Source organism: Malania oleifera, chromosome 8, assembly GCF_029873635.1.
Source record: "Malania oleifera isolate guangnan ecotype guangnan chromosome 8, ASM2987363v1, whole genome shotgun sequence".
Taxonomy (NCBI): domain Eukaryota; kingdom Viridiplantae; phylum Streptophyta; class Magnoliopsida; order Santalales; family Ximeniaceae; genus Malania; species Malania oleifera.
The window spans coordinates 9,679,685-9,698,102 of NC_080424.1; the positions used below are offsets into that span (position 1 = coordinate 9,679,685).

General features: G+C 36.5%; 1 protein-coding gene across 1 annotated transcript in view; it reads right to left on the reverse strand.

Annotated features, from left to right (window-relative positions):
- Positions 1-15,878: 15,878 nt before the first annotated feature.
- LOC131162296 (beta-galactosidase 16-like) overlaps positions 15,879-18,418 on the reverse strand; it is a gene marked incomplete at its 5' end in the record, with an annotated part of 29,025 nt that continues 26,485 nt past the window's right edge. The window contains one exon of the mRNA XM_058118610.1: positions 15,879-15,989. Coding sequence (XP_057974593.1) covers positions 15,879-15,989 — 111 coding nt within the window. The remainder of the gene's footprint in view (positions 15,990-18,418) is intronic.

Below are 18,418 nucleotides of genomic sequence, written 5' to 3' on the forward strand. Positions count from 1 at the left end.
TTTTTCACTTTCATCAGTTCATTTTCACATATACGTGTCTAATAAATAGCAACTCGAAAAAACATAATTTAAACTGTTGGCATTTTAAACCCATACCGAAATATATACACGTACATATAACACAATTTATTTTTCATTAAATTTATAAAAATTCTTATTTAATATATATTTTTCCCCTTACATAGTTTCTTGAACTACGCCAACAAGGACCCCAAAAAGATGCCTGCAGCGCTCACCTGGGCCTTGAAATTAAAAATTCTAATTCCATGTAATTAATCCTAAATAAAATATTATTTTAATATTTTTTAGGCCCATAAATTCTAAATAAATAAATATACCCTTAAATATAGCCAAATTACCAAATTTCCCAAATCCCACTCTCGTTTTGGAGTAGGGTTTAGAAAATCCCAATTGAAAAATTACCTACGCCAAAATTACGACGATCACAACTAGGACCCCATGGTGGTGCCTGATTGTCGATTTAATAGAAAATTTAACAAAAAATTGAGAAATTATGGAAAAACTGCCTTACCCCAGGAATAGTGCATACGCTGCTCCCACGACAAATACACTATAGTAGAAATGTAGGTGGCGGAGTTAGGAATCCAACGGTACCTTCCGTTTCTTGATCAACGTTCGTTAGGCTGACGAAATTGAGAGAGAGAGAGTGGAGAGAGACGAAGACGGAGCAAGCTGGACGACCAGAAGAATTTCAAGGGGGGGGGGGGAGAGGCGGTTCTGTTTTGAAGATTAGATTTCAATCTGGATGAATCATCCAGATTGATTTTATGACATATAATATAATATAATACATATATATCTTATTTCAATTAGTTTTTTTTCCTTCATATTATTTCTCTTTATTTATTTATTTAATTCATCAATTTAATAATATTTAACTAATAAAATGATTAATAATTTTAATTAATTAATTAATTATATTTATTATTTTATTTATTTTTTCTAATTATTTTAAATATTTTATTTTTTTCGGGTCTTTACATTCTCTCCTGCTTAAGAAATTTTGTCCTCGAAATTTGTCACCCGATCTTTCATTTCCATAATTTTACAATTTACTATATCTCATATCATAATCTCAACAACAATTATATACTTTAAATCCAATACACATCCATGTTCTCCATATAAGGACCAGTCTCACGACTAAGAAACATCACCATCTATGGATTTACCGTTGTTTTTTAAGACCGTCGATTGAATCAGAAAATCATAGAAGTCTGCCAAGGGATTTCTGCCTCCAAGTTATAAGACAAAATCCTATACTTCCCTACACCATATCTATTTCTCAACGCCTAATCTAACCTATCCATCTAACATCCTTATACTAACTGTTTCCTATACTCTGGTATAAATCATCACTAACCTAATACTCTAACATTTCCATATCCAAGTGATGTGAAATTAATCACACTTCCGGTTGGACACTGCTCTAATACCATAATGTAACGCCCTGAACCCTTAAACCTGGGTCTGACGCGTTATACCTGATAAAATCCATAATCAACATATATGCAACAAAAAACATAAATATAATATCCATATAATATAAAAACCATAATCACTAATACCAGAGTTTACTACCCCTCTATAACATCCATATTATCCATCCAACACCTGCATTACCATAAATACATACCTCTCCAAACATTTCAGTATTTTCACAATCATTCTTTTCATAACTGACTAAAAACGTAAGGACATAAAACATAAATTTTATACAACCCAAAATTAACATTGAAATAAACCCTTTTGTTTATATCTCCCAAAAAATGTTATAAAATCTCGAGCTCTCAAAGTTAGATCCCGAGGAAATTCTGAAAAAGATGAATTCATATTCGGGTGAGACACATCTCAGTAAGGAAAGAAACAATATATTAAAACAGTGTGTGACCAATATGAGTTTTTATATGACATATTATTTAACATTTGAAAATCATTAACATAATTTCTGAAATCATTCCCTGAACCTAATCAAACACATGCAAATGTTTAACCCACGAGATTACCCGAGGATAGGGGTGATTACCCGCCCATACAAGTAGCACCCCTCTGCTTTGATATTTAGGCAACCCAAAGGTCGCAACTAAAACATACCAGGGCACTCACCTTACTCAGTAAGTCCTCAAGTGGTAAATTGATCTCGTACTCACACAGTTCATACAAAAGTTTATTGGCGAAGGCCCTAAGGATAGGAAAATCTATCCGCCCATACAAGTAGGTTCCCTTTGCCCTAGTACGTTATGCGGCTACTGCCACATCTGTAGCCACTAGTGCACTCGCCTTACTTAGCAAGCCCTCAGAAGAAAGGTACCCTCGCCCAATCGTAACATGTTCTACGTACATACATACATCTAATATCATAACACATCATTCTTCCTATCATTATTCAATCATACACATCTGTTCATATTCATGGTTTAACATTGCATTGCATTTCACTTTAAGTGACTCTTTCCTATTTTACATTGTTCACATTTCACATTTCATTCATTTCCCTTTTCATTTCATTTCATTTCATACTCAATTTTATTTTAATTCATAAAAACTCGGTATCTTTTCAGCAGTGGTTGGTTAGCTCGACATCCTTTCAGCCGTGGTTGGCATCTTTTCAGTCGTGATTGGTTAGCTTCGGCATCCTTTCAATCGTGGTTGGTATCTTTTTATCCATGATTGGTTAGCTTCGGCATCCTTTCAGCCGTGGTCGGCATCTTTTCAGCCGTGATTGGTTAGTTTCGGCATCCTTTCAGCCATGGTCGACATCTTTTCTGCCGTGACTGTTTCCATGATTGTATTAACACTCACATGCAGCATATTTCATATATCATTTTCATACTTATTTGATTTTCTATATATCTTGCATCTCGTATATATAACATAATTCCACACAAAATTCTATTTTACTCATGCCACACAATTTAGCAGTAAAATTCATATACATATATTTCTTATTAAATAAGCCAACCTACATTTAACATTTATATTCTGAAAATATACCTTTCATTTCTTACATAACTATCCTGAAAATATTTTTCCACTTTCATCAGTTCATTTTCACATATACGTATCTAATAAACAGCCATAAACTCGAAAAAGTATAATTTAAACTGTTGGCATTTTAAACCCATACCGAAACATATACACGTACGTATAGCACCATTTATTTTTCATTAAATTTATAAAAATTCTTATTTAATATATATTTTCCCCCTTACCTGGTTTCTTGAATTACGCCAACAGGGACCTCAAAAAGATGCCAGCGGCGCTCACCCGGACTCTGAAATTAAAAATTCTAATTCCATGTAATTAATCCTGAATAAAATATTATTTTAATATTTTCTAGGCCCATAAATTCTAAATAAATAAATATATCCTTAAATATAGCCAAATTACCAAATTTCCCAAATCCCACTCTTACTTTGGAGTAGGGCTTAGAAACCCCAATTGAAAAATTACCTACACCAAAATGACGACGATCATGACTAGGACTCCATGGTGGTGCCTGATCGTCGATTTAACAGGAAATTTAACAAGAAATTGATAAATTATGGAAAAAACTGCCTTACCCTAGGAATGGTGCCTACGCTGCTCCCACGACAAATCCACTCCAGTAGAAATGTCGGTGGTGGAGTTAGGAATCCAATAGTACCTTCTGTTTTTCGATCAGCGCTCATTAAACCGACGAAATTGAGAGAGAGAGAGAGAGAGAGAGAGAGAGAGAGAGAGAGAGAGAGAGAGAGAGAGACGGAGATGGAGCAAGCTGGATGGCCAGAAGAATTTCAAGGGGGGGGGGGGAGGCGGTTCTGTTTTGAAGATTAGATTTCAATCTGGATGAATCATCCAGATTGATTTTATGACATATAATGTAATATATTATATTATAACATTATAATATTATATCTTTTCTTTATAAACATATATATAATAATAATAATAATAATAATAATAACTTACATGTATATATACATATATATCTTATTTCAATTAGTTTTTTTTTTCATTCATATTATTTCTCTTTATTTATTTATTTAATTTATCAATATAATAATATTTAACTAATTAATTGATTAATAATTTTAATTAATTAATTAATTATATTTATTATTTTATTTATTTATTTTTAATTATTTTAATTTTTTCAGGTCTTTACATGGTGTACTAATATCCATAATTTTCAGACTGACATCCTCGGTTCACTTTACGATTTTGGAAAAGTTTTCAGGAGGCTATGGGTACATAGTTAGCATTTTACACAACTTTTCACCCCCAGATAGATGGTCAGATTGAGAGAACGATCCATACATTAGAAGATATGCTTCGTGTATGTGTGCTAGATTTTGGGGGTAGCTGGACTCAGTTTATGTCGTTGGTTTAATTTGCTTATAATAATAGCTATCCGACTAGTACAGCATGACACCATACGAGGCATTATATGGTAGGAGATGTCGTTCTCCTCTTTTCTGGGATGAAGTAGGCGAGAGGTGAGTTTTGGGTCCTGAGATTGTACAACAGGCATATGAAAAGGTCTGATTAATTAAAGAAAGAATCAGCGCAACTCAAAGTCGGCAGAAAAGATACGCAGACACTCGCCGTCGGGAGTTGATGTGGGAGATTGAGTATTCCTAAAAGTAGCTCATTTGAGAGGGGTTATGAGGTTTGGAAAGAAGGGCAAGTTGAACCCTAGGTATATTGGCCCTTTTGAGACACTAGAAAGAGTAGGGTCAATTGCCTACAAGCTAACTTTACTACTAGTTTTATCCAGAATACACGACGTATTCCATATAGCCATGCTAAGAAAATACGTCCTAGATCCATCCCACATAATCAGTGATGTAGAAATAGAGTTTAAGGATTCATTAGCTTATGAAGAAGTACCAGTACAGATCTTGGACAGAAAGACATAGGCAGTGCGCACTAAAGAAATTCAGCTAGTAAAAGTTTTGTGGAGTAATCATGCTATAGAGGAAGCTTCTTGGGAGCTCGAGGAGCAAATAAGACAGAGATACCCCCAATTGTTCCAAGAGGTTTAGTGGTAATCAAGTGAAGTATAATAGTTTGATAGTGTTTCTTTTGCACGTACATGTAATGATTTAGTTAGTAAGTAGTCTTTTAGTTTTATATGTGTAATCTCCTAGAACTTAGAATGTAACCACGGTATTCATCTGCCATAAGTGAGAATAAGTAATAAAATAAGCAGACTGTTTGCCTCTATAAGATGGTAGATTGTATGGATGATGTTCAACATAGATGGTAAATTTCGAGGATGAAATTTTATAAGGAAGGGAGAATGTAATAACCCAAGAAATCAATCAGGGTCTCATCAACAAACATAGGGGATTCGGCGTCCAAAATACATGAGGGTCTCGTCGACGAGGAAACGTTTCATCGATGAGAGGATACCGAGAGGGGGGATTTGACAGTCTGAAAATCGTCGACGAGGGGTTCAAGCTTGTCGATGAACTTCTTCAGGAACTCTTCGACGAGATGACGTGTCTTGTCGATGAATTTGGGGTTATAAATAGCTGAAACCTGGATTTTTGGCGTAATTCTAGCGCAGGAAAACCGTTATCTCTCTCTAAAATGTTCCCCTCCCCTTCTCTCTTCGATCCCAACTCCATTTCTCACCGGATCAACGATCTGAGGCCACCATGACGCTTCTACGAAAGTTCTCTACAAGTTTGCCAGAGCGGATCATTGGTGGGAGTGATTCGAATTTCATCCCAATCTCAGGGTGAGACATTTTATTTAGCATTTACCTTTACCACAGTTATAAGAAATGTGGTATACGAAGAAATGCTAATAATTTGTTCTAAGAGATGTTGTTTTTTAGGGTGTTGAGTGGGGAACCCTGCGGTTGTAGGGTCAAACATAGAAGAGGCTTTTCAGAAACTAGGTAAGGGAAATATGCTATGCTAGGGTATTTTTAGAATGATTATCAATAGATTATGTATATATATATATTTACAAGCATGATGATTAGTTTATTTTCCAAAATATTATGAGTATTATTATTTCAGTGAAATTACAAGATATGAAGCATGAGATTTTAATTACACACTTGTGTGGCCTGAGTTTACTATAGTAAATATGTTGATTATGAAACGTTACAAATATCCAGTTATACAAGTACATTAGCAGAAAGTAAGATTTATAGCATTTTCAGAGTATCATGATTTCTAAATTATAACACTCAGATAGATATCTAAGATATTATAGACAGATATTACAGATATCTTAGACAGATATCACAGATATTACAGATATCTTAGACAGATATCACAGATATTATAGATATTACAGATAAATATTACAGATATCACAAATAGATAATACAGATATTACAGACAGATATTACAAATATTATAGATAGATATTATAAGTATTTCAATCAGATATTTCAGATATTATAGTTCAGATTATAGTGTTATGGTTGTTTTGAAATCATGTTAAAAGCAGCAAGATAAATATATATTTAGATATGTATACAGTATTACACGATATCAGATCCCTATGAAAATTATAGACAGATATATATACAGCAGAGCACGGTACCGTTGCTATTATAGATAGAGTGCAACCACATTAGTCAACTAGTATGTGGATTCTGTCTAACCGTGTCAGGAGAGATTGCAGTCTCCCCAGCGAGTTGGGTTGAGGTGGCTGGTTAGATGATGTTAGATTTGGAGATTGCCCAGAGAGATTGCAGTGGGCTAGATTGGCGGATGTTATAGATATAGATTGACTTGCCTGGTAGGCCAACCAAGGTAAGTCTAGCCTACCAGCCACACAACCCTATCATGAGTAGTTATATTATGATATATAGATCCCAGGGTATAGCAGAAGTTCCTATGTACAGATATATCACACAACAACAGTTTATATTGTTATATTAGCAGTATGTACAGATAGTAAGTTCAGATACACAGTTATATTTTCAACTACATTACATGTGTTTTATATAGTATATCAATTTATTCATTTTACAGTATCAGTATTATCTCAGTATGTTAAATGTGTAACTCAGCCACCACACACTAGTAATAACATATTTTCTTTTTCTTAGCGTTGTCTCATCTCAGTGACTTACTATTTTTCAGGAGATCCAGTTAGGCGAGCAGATCAGGCTCGCGGGTAGAGATTATCTTGCACTTCCTATACTGGAAGGGTAGGTGTTTTTGTTATGATACTAGTGGTTTGGGGTAGATTCTAGGTGTGGAGATGTCACTGGGTATTTTGTAATATTTTCATGCCCTATGAGATTTATAGTTTTCTAGTGTTGTATATGTCAGTTTACAGTATTACAGTTACCGTTGCTTAGATATGTATGATGTAGAGAGTTTCCTTAGTGCTCCTTTGAGTCTGGGATGTTATCAGTAGTATTTCAGAGAGATGATAATTATTTTATATATGTATAGATGGAAAAAAAATGTTATATAAGTAGCAGGTCATTACAAACTACCCCCAAAGTCCAGCACGCATGCTCGAAGTATATCTTCTAATATTTGAATCGTCTTCTCAATTTGCCCATATGACTGAGGATGGAATGCCATGCTAAAAGAAAACTGAGACCGCAGAGCTTCCTACAAACTCCTCCAAAATCGTGACATGAAACATGGGTCCTTATCTGACACTATAGACACCGACACACCGTGAGAACGGACTATCTCCTGAATATAAATCTCTACCAGCCTGTTGATGGAGTAGCTGATCTTAATGGGAAGGAAATGGGAAGTCTTAGTCAAACGATCTACAATCACCCAAATGACATTCTAGTCATGCAATGCGAACGGTAGCCCTGAAACAAAATCTATAGATATATGATCCCATTCCCATTCTGGGATAAAAAGTGGCTACAACTAACCTGCTGGCATCTGGTGCTCAGCCTTTACCTGCTAGCATGTCAAACACTATGCTACATACTCGACATTCTCCTTCTTCATACCACTCCATCAATAATACTCTCCCTATGCATTTTCGTGATGTCGGGATGGACTGTGTACAAAGATTTGTAAGCCTCTTCTAGGATGGTCTTTCTGATATCAGCATCAGTAGGAATACACAATCGAAAAAGGAACCGCAGAGCCCGTCATCTGTAATACAAAATTCCTCTCCCTAACCACTCTATACTCTGACCATTACCTTCTCTAATTTCGGATCCTCCTTTTGAGCAGCTTTAATCCTTTCCTGCAGAGTAGGCTGCACCACTAAACTGAAAATACATATCTAAGGATCACTCTCAACTAACTTTATGCCGAGTCTCTCTAAATCCATCATGATCGGATACTAAATCTCCATAGTTGCCAACGCTAGTCCCACATACTTCCTGCTCAGTGCATCAACTACCACATTGGCTTTTCCTGGGTGATAACTGATTGTACAATCAAAATCTTTGATAAGCTCCAACCACCTTCTCTGCCTTATGTTCAGTTCATTCTAAGTGAAAAAGTACTTTAAACTCTTATGGTCGGAGAAAATTTCGCATCGCTCGCCATACAGGTAATGCCTCCAAATCTTCAATGCATGTACTACTGCAGCCAATTCAAGATTATGGGTAGGGTAGTTCTTTTCATACTCTTTCAACTGCCTAGAAGCATACGTTACCACCCTATAATGCTGCATCAATATACAGCTTAGTCCCTTCAAGGACGCATCACTATAGATAACATAACCCTCACCCCTTGACGGGATGATCAACACTGGTGCCGTGACAAGCTTTTGCTTCAATTCTTGAAAGCTCTGCTCACAACTGTCGTCCCATTCAAACCTGACGTTCTTCCTAGTTAGTCATGTCAAAGGCTCTATTAACGCTGAGAATCCCTTAACAAAACAACGGTAATATTCAACTAGCCCCAAGAAACCCCTAATCAGCTGGACGACGTTCCTTGGTCTAACCCAATTCATTACCACATTAATTTTACTAGGATCCACAGAAATTTCATCCCCTGAGATGACATGTCTAAAAAACACAACCTTCTCGAGATAGAATTCACATTTGCTGAACTTGGTATACAACTTCTTTTCTTTGACCATCTGTAAAACCTGCCTCAAATGCATCCCATGCTCCTCATAGCTTCTCGAATATACCAGTTTATCATCAATAAAAACAACAACAAACTGGTCTAAATATTGGTGGAAGATTGTATTCATCAAATTCATGAATATTGCAGAAGCATTCATCAAACCAAAAGGTATAACATGAAACTCATAATACCCATATATGATCTTGAAGGCCGTCTTCGAAACATCCTCTGCCTTTACCTTTACTTGATGATAACCTGATCTAAGATCAATCTTAGAATACACCCGTGTACCTTGGAGCTGGTCAAATAAATCATCTATATGGGGTAGAGGATGCTTATTCTTGATTGTCACCTTATTAATTTCCCTATAATCTATACACATTCTCATGGACCTGTCTTTCTTCTTCACAAATAACACTGGAGCTCCCTATGGAGATACATTGGGCCGGCTAAATCCCTTATCAAGAAAATCTTGCTACTGATTCTTTAATTTTGCCAATTCTGTTGGTGCCATTCGGTAAGGTGCTTTAGAGATTGGCACTGTACCTGCGAGTAGATCAATAGGAAAATCTACCTCCCGATCAGGTGGCAAGCTCGGTAACTCATCTGGAAAGACATTTGTAGACTCTTTTACTATTGGCGTACTAGTGAGTTTCAATTCATTTCCTGCCACTTCCTTCACAAATTCCACGAATACCTGACAACCACTCAGGAGTAGTCTCCTCACCTGAATAGATGAAACTAATTGAGGCAGTGATTGCACTCGTGACCCTATAAACCTAAATTCTAGTCTTCCCAGAGGTCTAAATATTACTTCTTTCAAACGAAAGTCTATGCTGGCATAATTGGTTGCCAACTAGTCCATACCAAAAATTACATTGAACCCATGCATGTCTAATACTATCAAATCAGCTGGCAAAATTTTTCCCTGAATATCAACTAGACAGTCTAGGAGCACTCTACTACACCTCACTACTGACTCTGTCGGTGTAGTTACTAACAGTTCAGTGTCTAACAACTGTGTTTCTGATCCATGTAATCTAATACACTCCAGAGACACGAACGAATGTGTGGCTCCTGAATCAAACAATACAATAACTCTAAATGAAAACATGTTAATCATACCTGTTACCACATTGCCGGTTGTCTCAGCATCCCCAGGCGTAAAAGCATAGACCCTCGCTGGAGTTACATTCCTCTGTTGGCCAGCACGAGGCGCTTAATAGCCTCCTCGGTACGGTATGGGAGTAAGAGCGATATCTGGTGCTGTAGGGCAATCTCGTACCAAATGTCCCTATCTACCGCAGCGATAACAGACAGCTCTCCCCACTTGACATTCTCCCCAGTGTCTCTTCCCACAAGTTTGAAAGACAGGAAAATTTTGCACCGCCTGAACCTCACGACCTCCAGTCTTCTGCCTCTGTCCTCTGCCATAGTTTCCTCTCCTCCACTAATCCTGCCTAGATCCTTGCTGGAAACCTGAAGGCATAGATCTCTTCTTCTGTCCCTACTCCTTTGCGTCCATATGCTCACTAACCTCGGCCAAGGATGCTCTGTCGACTAACTCAACAAAGTCTTGTATCTTCAGTACTACGACTTGCTTGTATATGCCTTCCCTCAAACCTCTTTCAAACTGTCTCGCCTTCTTTACTTTATCAAGAATAATATATGGAGTAAAGCGGGAAAGCTCTATAAACTGCACCGCATACTGCTGGACCGACTATTGTCCCTGCTTTAGATTCAGGAACTTTTCTACCTTAGTTTCCCTGACAGTGGCTGGGAAATATCTGTCAAGGAATAATTCTTTAAGTCGGTCCCGTGTCATAATTATCAGTGTCGTCCTCTACTGCTCCAAAAGTCTCACAGCAGTCCACCACCTCTCGGCCTCTCCTGTTAGTTTATAAGTGGTTAAGAGGACCCTCTGTTCCTCCGTACATTGTAATACGGTCAAGACTTTCTTGATCTCCTGCATCCAATTCTTGGCGGCTGTATGATCAGCTCCTTCTGAAAATGTCGGAGGATTCATCTTGGTAAATTTCTTTATCGTGCAACCATGACCTGCACACAGGCCTCCTTGCTCTCTGAAGCTCCTAGCGATCTTAGCCATAACCTGCTAAACCAAACTGCATAATAACACATCAGAATTAGTCCCGCCTACACTCAAGGGCCCTGCACCATCACCTCCGTTCCCATGGCCATTACCTCCTCTCGGGTCCATCATGAAAAACAATAAATGTGATTTAGAGACCCTATCCTTATAGTTTACTCACCTAATATAGTCCCCTATCTTAACATCCTCATTTTATTTTTTAGATCCAATCCTACATTCTAGGAACACAACCCGACAATAGTTCACTATGATTTTCCTGAAATCGTCACCCCAGGAAAAACATAGAAACCACCACGGAAGTCCTGCCTGTAGACTATAGAACAAAACCTTAAATCATTTTCCTATACTCTGGTATCGTTTCTGCTGCACTCTAAAGTCTACAAAAGCTAGCAACCTAGGCTCTGATACCAAACTATAATGACCTGCTTATTTTACCATATTTCTTTTCATAATAATATCTAATATAATAATGCTAGCAAATCATAATCAACCTGGACCCATAAGTACTAGGGAAATACCTGAAACACAACACATATTCCTAAGTAGTAGGAAACATAAAATCATATACATATCAAATTGTCCAACCAGCACAATACCAGAGTCTTACTATAATTGTCATATACATACACATATCCCAAAACATCCAAAAGTGGCCTAAGGTTACCACCTAAAAATCTGTTAGACTCTAGCAACAAGACTTACCCTTTAGACTGGGTAAAACAACTGAACTCTAACACTGTGGAGTTTTATCCGCTCTTCTATCTGGGGCTCTTGAAATGTTTAGATAACTGGGGTGAAACACATTTCAGTAAGGGAAATAAACTAATATCAGTGTGTGACAAAATGAGTAATTCCGTGATATACATATAACAGTATAAAAATCATACTTAGTAAATCTACCTGTATCATATATGTGGAAAACATATTTTATTGTATCATGATATAACATACTGGATTTCTATACATATAAATTATCTCATATAACTGTACATAGAAAACACCCTAGATGGATAGCTAGCTGGTGTCATGTCTTATCCCCACATGATTGAGTTGTGCGGCTCAAAGGCGGGACCTAGTAATGGCTAGCCGACCACGCTAGATTAAACAAAAGTTTGTAAGTACGATGGGTCTGCCCCTCTTGGTCCGGACACTAGAGGGATGCCTGCGCTATAATAAACCACATCAACTGCCGATCTCCCACTGTCCCGTACGACAAGCGGTAGCACTAACATAATCATTATCGTGATCTTATAACTATGGTACCATGCTTCGTGAAAGCCTAAATCAAGCTAACCAGGTTCTGATAACATATAATATATTTCCAAATAATGATACATGACTATTTCATAATAATAATTGGCAAGTTAATGTCTTCATATAATTTTGCATAATAAAAATATTCGGCTCTTATGCCGGTATTTCATATAAAATCCTCAGTCTGTACGCCGCCATATCATATAAAAACCTCGACCCGTATGTCGACATATCATATAAAAACCTTGGCCCATACGCCGACATATCATATAAAAACCTCGGCCTGTACGCCGACATATAATATAAAACCTCAGTTTGAAAAATCCCTGTATCATTTCACATTTTCTTAGTAGCAGTACAAACATACTTATTTTGTAAATATAATATTCTATCATCATAATTTTCCATGGTAAATTCTACTAATGCCACACAAATTAGGTATTAATCATATTGCTGATCAACAACATTATTTCCAACATAATTCTACAACATACATATTTATCTGAAATTAAATGCTGTAAAATAATAAATAAATTTTCATGAAATCTTGACTTAGTTTATCCCCTTACCTAACTTCTGGAAAGCCCCTAAAATAACCAGTCCTGCACCCGCAAGATTCCCCGTTCAACACCCTGTAAACAACATCGCCCCAAACAAAATTTCAATATTTCTTCGAGTACTACTTATTCTATAATTATAGGAAAGCCAAATACTAAATAAAAAGCCTTACCCTGAACTTGGAATGGAGTCCAAGTTAGCGCCACCAACGATCCACTCCAGCAAACTTGAAGAGAACTTCCTTAGGAGTGTCGTGGCGGCTTCGGATTGTCGATTCGGTGAAGAATGGACCCAGAATCTTAGAGAGAAGGGAGAGGGGACGAACAAGAGAGAGAGAGAGAGAGAGAGAGAGAGAGAGAGAGAGAGAGAGAGAGAGAGAGAGAGAGAGAGAGAGAGAAACTCCACATGAAAATTCTACGCTGAAAACCGAGTTTGAACTATTTATACACCTGCACTCGTTGACGAGGCCACGAAGGAAGTTCATCGTCGAATGCTTATTCCTCGTCGACGAAATTCAGTATTGAAAATAGTCTCTCGGTAACTTCTCGTCAATGAGACATGTGTCCCCGTCGATGATCACTAAGATGAATATTTAATTGGTTCAATTTCTTATTACCGATTTTGATTTGCTTGGAATATGATATGCCTTGTGGTTTGATATCATATATAGGATTGTTCATTAATATAGTCGTTTGCTGATTAGAATTTTGTGTTGATTTAAGTATTTAGAGTACATGGTAAATACGTTTCAAAATTAAACAAGCTTCCTCGTGTTAAAATTTTAAAATACTAAATTCACCCCCCTCTTGGGACTACACCATCACTTTCATCAAGATCAATAAAAATATGCTTAGCCACAAGATGGTTTATGCTATGACTTGAATAAGGGATAAACTAATACAGTAAAATTCCCAGATGATGAAATCAATGTCAGTGTGCTTAAAAATATGACAAAGATAAGATTTCAATAATTAATCCAACTATGTAATAACAATAGAAATATTCACAAAATTCACAACATATAAAAATCAAAATAAATATGCTTAGAGAATTGAAAGAGTTTAGGGAAGAGAATGGCACCAGGTTTTTTACAAGGTTTGGCTAGCGTGCGTATGTTCTTGCCTCAAGTAACCCACTATAAGGATTTCACTATCCTTCCTTCAATAGGAGGAGAAGCCTCAATCCTTTAGTAGGCAGAGAAGCCTCTCAAGGGAAAAACCTCTTTTGTTTTTTCAACGGTTTAATCCCAAAACCATTAGTTTACAATAAGAAATCAAGAACAAATTTGTATAATGATAAGCTTCTAACCAGAGTAGATTCGTACACAATAAGCACTCTAAAACACTCTCAAAAGATATTTTCTACAAAGCTCAAAGAGTTAGGCTAGCTTTTTAGGGTTTTGAAAGCCATGCACTTGAAAGAACAACTCAGAAAAGGTTTTCAGCAAGAACGGTTTAAGACACCATTGATCAGTGTAAAATTGTTATGTTTAGTGTTTGAAATACGATTAGAGTTAGCTATTTTTATGTAGGTTTGAATTATAGCTGTTTGTGCATGTTTTGGTAACATTATATTTGAGAATCGAAAAGATTTTCTGCCATTTGCGAAACTTATCGCAGTACTTTGGTCGATTGAGCTAACAGTTCAGTCGCTCGAACCAATTAATATTGGAATTTCAAAAATTACAGTAACCATTCGATCGAAAAAACTCTAAATTCGATTGCTCGAATCAACTCTGTTTGGAACTTTAACAATGGCAGTAGTCATTCAGTTGATTAAACCTATGGTTCAGTCACCCGAACTCTCTGATGCTAGACCAGTTGTTCAGAACTATGCATTCGGTCGACTAAGCACTTGCCTCGGGTGCCCGAACAACTTGAAATTCAAATTCCTTTATATTTTTTATTCCAAAAATGATTTTAATCTTTTGAAATAGCATTTGGACTTTGTAAAAAATATTTTCCAAAAATTGAAAAGGTTTCTTGGTCCAAGTAATTAACCTAAGAGTTTTGTAAAAAAAATCAACATGAGATGTACTTACATGAATTCCTATTGTATAATACACATAACAATCTATCTAGGTCTTTATGTCCTTAAACTAGCCTTCATCCAAAATTTTCTTCAACAACCAACTTTCATTTACTTGTGCACTTCATGGAATTCCAATTTAAATCTTTCATTGTGCTTGTATACTGTAATACTTGTATACACACTTAATGACATAATTAGATGCCTTGTTTTGTCATTATAAAACAAAATTAAGCCTTGTTAGGCCAACATTGAGGTCACTGGATGTGATCCTCTGAGAGATATATTGCACACAAACAATACTTGATTTTATTGGAATTAATCAATCTAAAAAAAAAAAACAACAATGGAAGTTTTTCTTCCTTTACAATCTCTCTTACTCTCTCTAGATTTCTTATTCTTCACTCCATAATTTCATTACTAACTTACAACCTATTTATAGGCTTACAAAGATGGTAGGTGGCACACATATTTTGACATAACACAAAGAAAAAATAAAATTTCCATTGTTGAAAAATCCAAGCTTTAGACCACATGGGCTGCTGGTTGAATATCTAGAAGCACACCTAAATTGATTTTGTCAAGTTTATCTTTTCAACAGCCTCATGTTCTTTTTCCCCATTTGACAACATTATCTCAAAGTGTTAGAAGGATCATCTGGAACTAACCTACCACCATAGAGGAATCCCGTTTGAATGTCCTTCAATGATAATATAATGTGTTATACCATTTCTACTAGGTGCAAGTTATACCATCTGTTAGCATTTTTTTTTTCAATACTATTCAATATAGTTTATTGACAATAAAACATCTCATTTTTTTTTTTTTTTTTATGTATAAGCTTGAATGTAAGCCATTCCAATAGAAAATTTAAAAATTCCTACTATTTCTCATGTGCATTTTGCATCAATTATTAGAGCTTTAGGGATGCTTGGACATGGGTCCCCTCCAAACTTTTGATTAGCGAGAGGAATAGTGCATCTCTTTTTTCCCTTGCAATCCTGGAAAATTATAAACAAAAAATAATTTAATTCAATATTAAACAAAAATAAACTTGGGCTAACTATATTTAAAAAGAAGGAAAATTAACATTTGATCATTGTCACCATGACACTTCTTTTGCTGCACTTTAGGGTAGGGGGTTAGGTGTGGGATGTGGGGTGCAAGTGTGGTTGTTATAGCTGGAAGCTATTTAAACTAGGAATAATTGTGAGGGCGGGTCTTGGATCAACGGAAAGGTTGCTCCTTTGTGATCGATCAATTGGTCATAAGTTTGAATCCAAGAAAATAGCCACTTTAAATAAAAAGGTAGGGGTTAGGTTGAGTACACTGGGACAACCCTCCCCTGCCATCGCAAAATGGGAAGCCCTGTGGCCTAGGGATGCTCCCTCCCTTATAGGAGAGAATAATTGTGTGATCATTTTGCTTTTAGCCATGTAAATATTCAAGTTGTGGATTACTAAATATTTACAGTGGCATATCATGGTTTCATTGATTTTTATTTAATATCTTCATGAGAGTTGTCCCTTGAAATTATATTTCCTCTTCAATGAAAAAGTTCATTCATGTGAAGACTTGTCTTTGGATTTGTCAAATTGATAGCCACAGTACTATATTTATTTTCTTATAAGATAAGTTATATCTTACCTTAGGCGTCAAATAATGACAAGTTTTCTTGTTTGGTCTTGGGTCTTCTATTGTTTTTATTGTTTCCTCCCTTTACCAATGGTCGTCTTGACGCACCTTATGAGAATATGTTCTTTTGAATTTCTAGTGGGATTTATAGAGATAATTATTTTATTTTATTCTCTCAATTTTTTTTTTTTTGAGTTATGACTCATACCCAAAGGGATTATCCACTTGAAGTCTATTACAAGTGGGAGGTTTCACGTGTAGGGTGAGGACCTTGCAGGGCTTTTAAGCCTTCCATTCGCGTAACCTCCCTGTTTGTTGGGCTTTTTGTGGAGCCTTGTTGCGTTCGATCTAGATGATGACCTGACTTTTCTTTAATGAGAGATTTCTATCCTAAGACTTAGTCTATGGAGTGAAAGATTGGGCCTAAGTTGTAGTTGTGGGGGTCCAGGGGCAACAGCCCTGGGAAAATTTTTTGGGCCCTTTTTGTTGCCCATTCAGAACCCTGTGCACAATATATAAAACGATTGTTTTTTGGGTGATTAGGTTAAGTCGTCACACTTTGCGAGAGAGAGAGAGAGAGAGAGAGAGAGAGAGAGAGAGAGAGAGAGAGAGAGAGAGAGAGTATTGTACTGTCGCACTCTTTATATTTTCTTCCTGGTAATAGTAAAATACCTGCAACTTCGTGAACGTAGGAAAAATTACCGAACCACGTAAATACTGTCTCGTGCGTGTGATTTATTTTTATTTGGCACGTATTCTTTCTCTATTTTGTTTGTCACAAGTTTCAGGAATTTTTTGTTAATTCCCAAGAACTGGTATCAGAGCCTAGGGTTAGGTTCGAGTGGGAACAATGGCAGAGGAAGCAGGAAAGGCATCTAGAATAGAAACGTTTGATGTCACGGACTTTGGACTTCGGAGAATGTAGATCGAGGATTATCTTTATGGGAAGAAGTTGCATCTGCCACTTCTAGGAGAAAAACCTGCTACTATGAAGGACGAGGAATGGACTCTCCTTGACAGACAGGTACTGGGAGTTATTAGATTAACTCTGTCTAGGTCTATTGCATACAACGTTGTGAAGGAGAAGACTACAATAGATCTGATGAAGGTTTTGTCTGATATGTATGAAAAAAACATTAGCAAATAATAAGGTACATCTGATGATGAAATTGTTTAATTTGAAGATGGTAGAGAATGCATTAGCAGCACAACATTTGAATGAGTTAACACTATCACAAATCAATTTTCATCTGTAGAAATTGATTTGATGATGAGATTCATGCACTGATCGTTTTGGCTTCATTGCCAAACAGTAGGGAGGCAATGAGGATGGCAGTAAGCAACTCTATTGGAAAAGAAAAAATGAAGTACAATGATATACGCAATTTAATTCTGGCTGAGGAGGTTCACAAAAGAGATGCGGGTGAAACCTCAAGATCTGGTTTTGTCCTATACCTTGAGACAAAAGGCAGAGGTAATGACCGAAATTCAGATCGGGGTAGATCAAAATCTAGAAATTATAATCGGAACAGAAGTAAATCTAGATCTGGCCAAAAAGGACAATGTTAGAACTGTGGGAAAATATGTCACTTTAGGAGACAATGCAACAATCTTAAGAAGAAGAATGAGGATGATTCTACTAATGCTGTAACAAAAGAGGTACATGATGTATTACTTCTTGCAGTAGATAGTCCACTTGATGATTGGGTTTTGGACTTAGGAGCTTCGTTTCATACCACTTCACACCATGAAATCATACAGAACTATGTAGCAGGAGATTTTGGTAAGGTGCATT